The sequence below is a fragment of the Etheostoma cragini genome, unplaced genomic scaffold (genome assembly GCF_013103735.1).
Source record: "Etheostoma cragini isolate CJK2018 unplaced genomic scaffold, CSU_Ecrag_1.0 ScbMSFa_4108, whole genome shotgun sequence".
Taxonomy (NCBI): domain Eukaryota; kingdom Metazoa; phylum Chordata; class Actinopteri; order Perciformes; family Percidae; genus Etheostoma; species Etheostoma cragini.
The window spans coordinates 29,503-31,266 of NW_023268446.1; the positions used below are offsets into that span (position 1 = coordinate 29,503).

Consider the following 1,764-nt stretch of genomic DNA (forward strand, 5'->3'; position numbering starts at 1 on the left):
TCCCCCTCCCTCTCTCTCTCTCATCCTCTCATTTCCCCCTCTGCTGTCTTTTGCTCTTTCTCTCTGCGGCCAGCTGTCAGTCACTTGTCAATAATCCGTCTTTTTTCTGCGTGCTCTCCTTTCCTCTCCGTCTACTTCCTCTCGTTCCCCCCATCGTCGTGGTCTCTGGGCTCTCTGCACCCCGGGGGGGCGAGACATGCATCGGGCGCCATGGGGTTCATGGAGTTCTACCTGGAGATCGACCCTGTCACCCTGAACCTGATCATCCTGGTGGCGAGCTACGTGATCCTGCTCCTGGTCTTCCTCATCTCCTGCATCCTGTACGACTGCCGGGGCAAAGACCCCACCAAGGAGTACGCCCCCGACGCCGCGCCGCCCCCCCCCAGCCAGTCGCCCATACGCCTGGTGGTCATGCAGAACTCGCCCGCCTCGGCCCGCTACGAGCCCAGCAGCACGGGGGGGCCCGCCGAGACCCCCACGCCGGACCTGAGCCGGGACCGGGACCGGGACCGGGGAGAGAGGGAGCTGGAGAGGGAGCGAGAGAAGAGGAGTACTCTGGTCTGAGGACGAACATCACGATTTTCTCGTTTGTTAAGTGTACATGTCAAGATTTTCAAATTTATTACCTGGACTTTTCACGATTTTTTCATTTATTAAGTGTATATGTTGCGATTTTCTCATTTACATGTCACGATTTTTCTCGTTTATCACATATACATGTCAAGATTTTCTTGTTTATTACGTATACATGTGACGATGTTCTCGTTTAGTAAGTGTACATGTCACGAGTTTTTCGTTTATTACGTGTACATGTCACAATTTTTTCGTTTATCATGTGTAAATATTAGTTTTTTGTTTGTTACGTGTATATGTCCCGATTTTTTCGTTCATTACATGGAGATGTACATGTCATGTTGGGCTACGAGCCCAACAACACGGCAAGACCCCTACGCCGGACCTAGGCCGGGACCAGGACTGGGACTGGGACCGGGACCTGAGCCGGGACCGGGACCGGGACCGGGACTGGGACTGGGACTGGGACCCGGGAACGGGATCGGGACTGGGACTGGGACCGGGACCTGAGACGGGATCGGGACTGGGACTGGGACCGGGACCTGAGACGGGACCGGGACTGGGACTGGGACTGGGACTGGGATCGGGGAGAGAGGCAGAGGAGCAGTACCCGGGTCTGAGGAAGAACTGGAAGCGCAGGATGAGAGGATGAAGCACTGTTGTATCTGTACTGGGTTTCCAGTCCTGGACTTTCAACACCGGGGGGGCGTTGAAAAGACACTGAGTCAGCAGAAGGTAAGCAGCCGACAAACCGCCCCCCACGATGTTAATTATTATCATTATTAGTAATTTATTAGATATTAAGTCATTAATAAGCATCGCTGTGAATGCAGCAGAATGAGTCACCAGGCGGTTATTCATCCTAAAACAACAACAACAACAACAACAACACAAATATAAAAAGCTGCAAAACAGATACAAGTTTGCTGTATACATACTATACATATATATATATATATACATACTATGCAACAACAACAAAAAATACTATAGGCCTACATATTAATACAGCAAAACAAATACTATACTACAGCAAAACAAGGGAAAAGGCCGAGCAGTGGACATTTAAGTGGAAAAGGCTGTTTTTATAAAAGAAGAAGAGGTAGAGAGTCCTATTATAGTACGTGATAAAGAGTCATAGTATAGTACGTGATAAAGAGTCATAGTATAGTACGTGATAAAGAGTCATAG

The 1,764-nt window shown here is 49.5% G+C and overlaps 1 protein-coding gene across 1 annotated transcript; it reads left to right on the forward strand.

Moving 5' to 3' along the window:
• The first annotated feature begins 30 nt into the window (after positions 1–30).
• Positions 31–811, forward strand: si:ch73-256g18.2 (small integral membrane protein 36). Its single transcript, XM_034866148.1, has one exon. It carries the CDS (start codon positions 211–213, stop codon positions 562–564), a length of 354 nt encoding a protein of 117 aa, XP_034722039.1. The 5' UTR covers positions 31–210; the 3' UTR covers positions 565–811.
• The last annotated feature ends 953 nt before the right edge of the window (positions 812–1,764 follow it).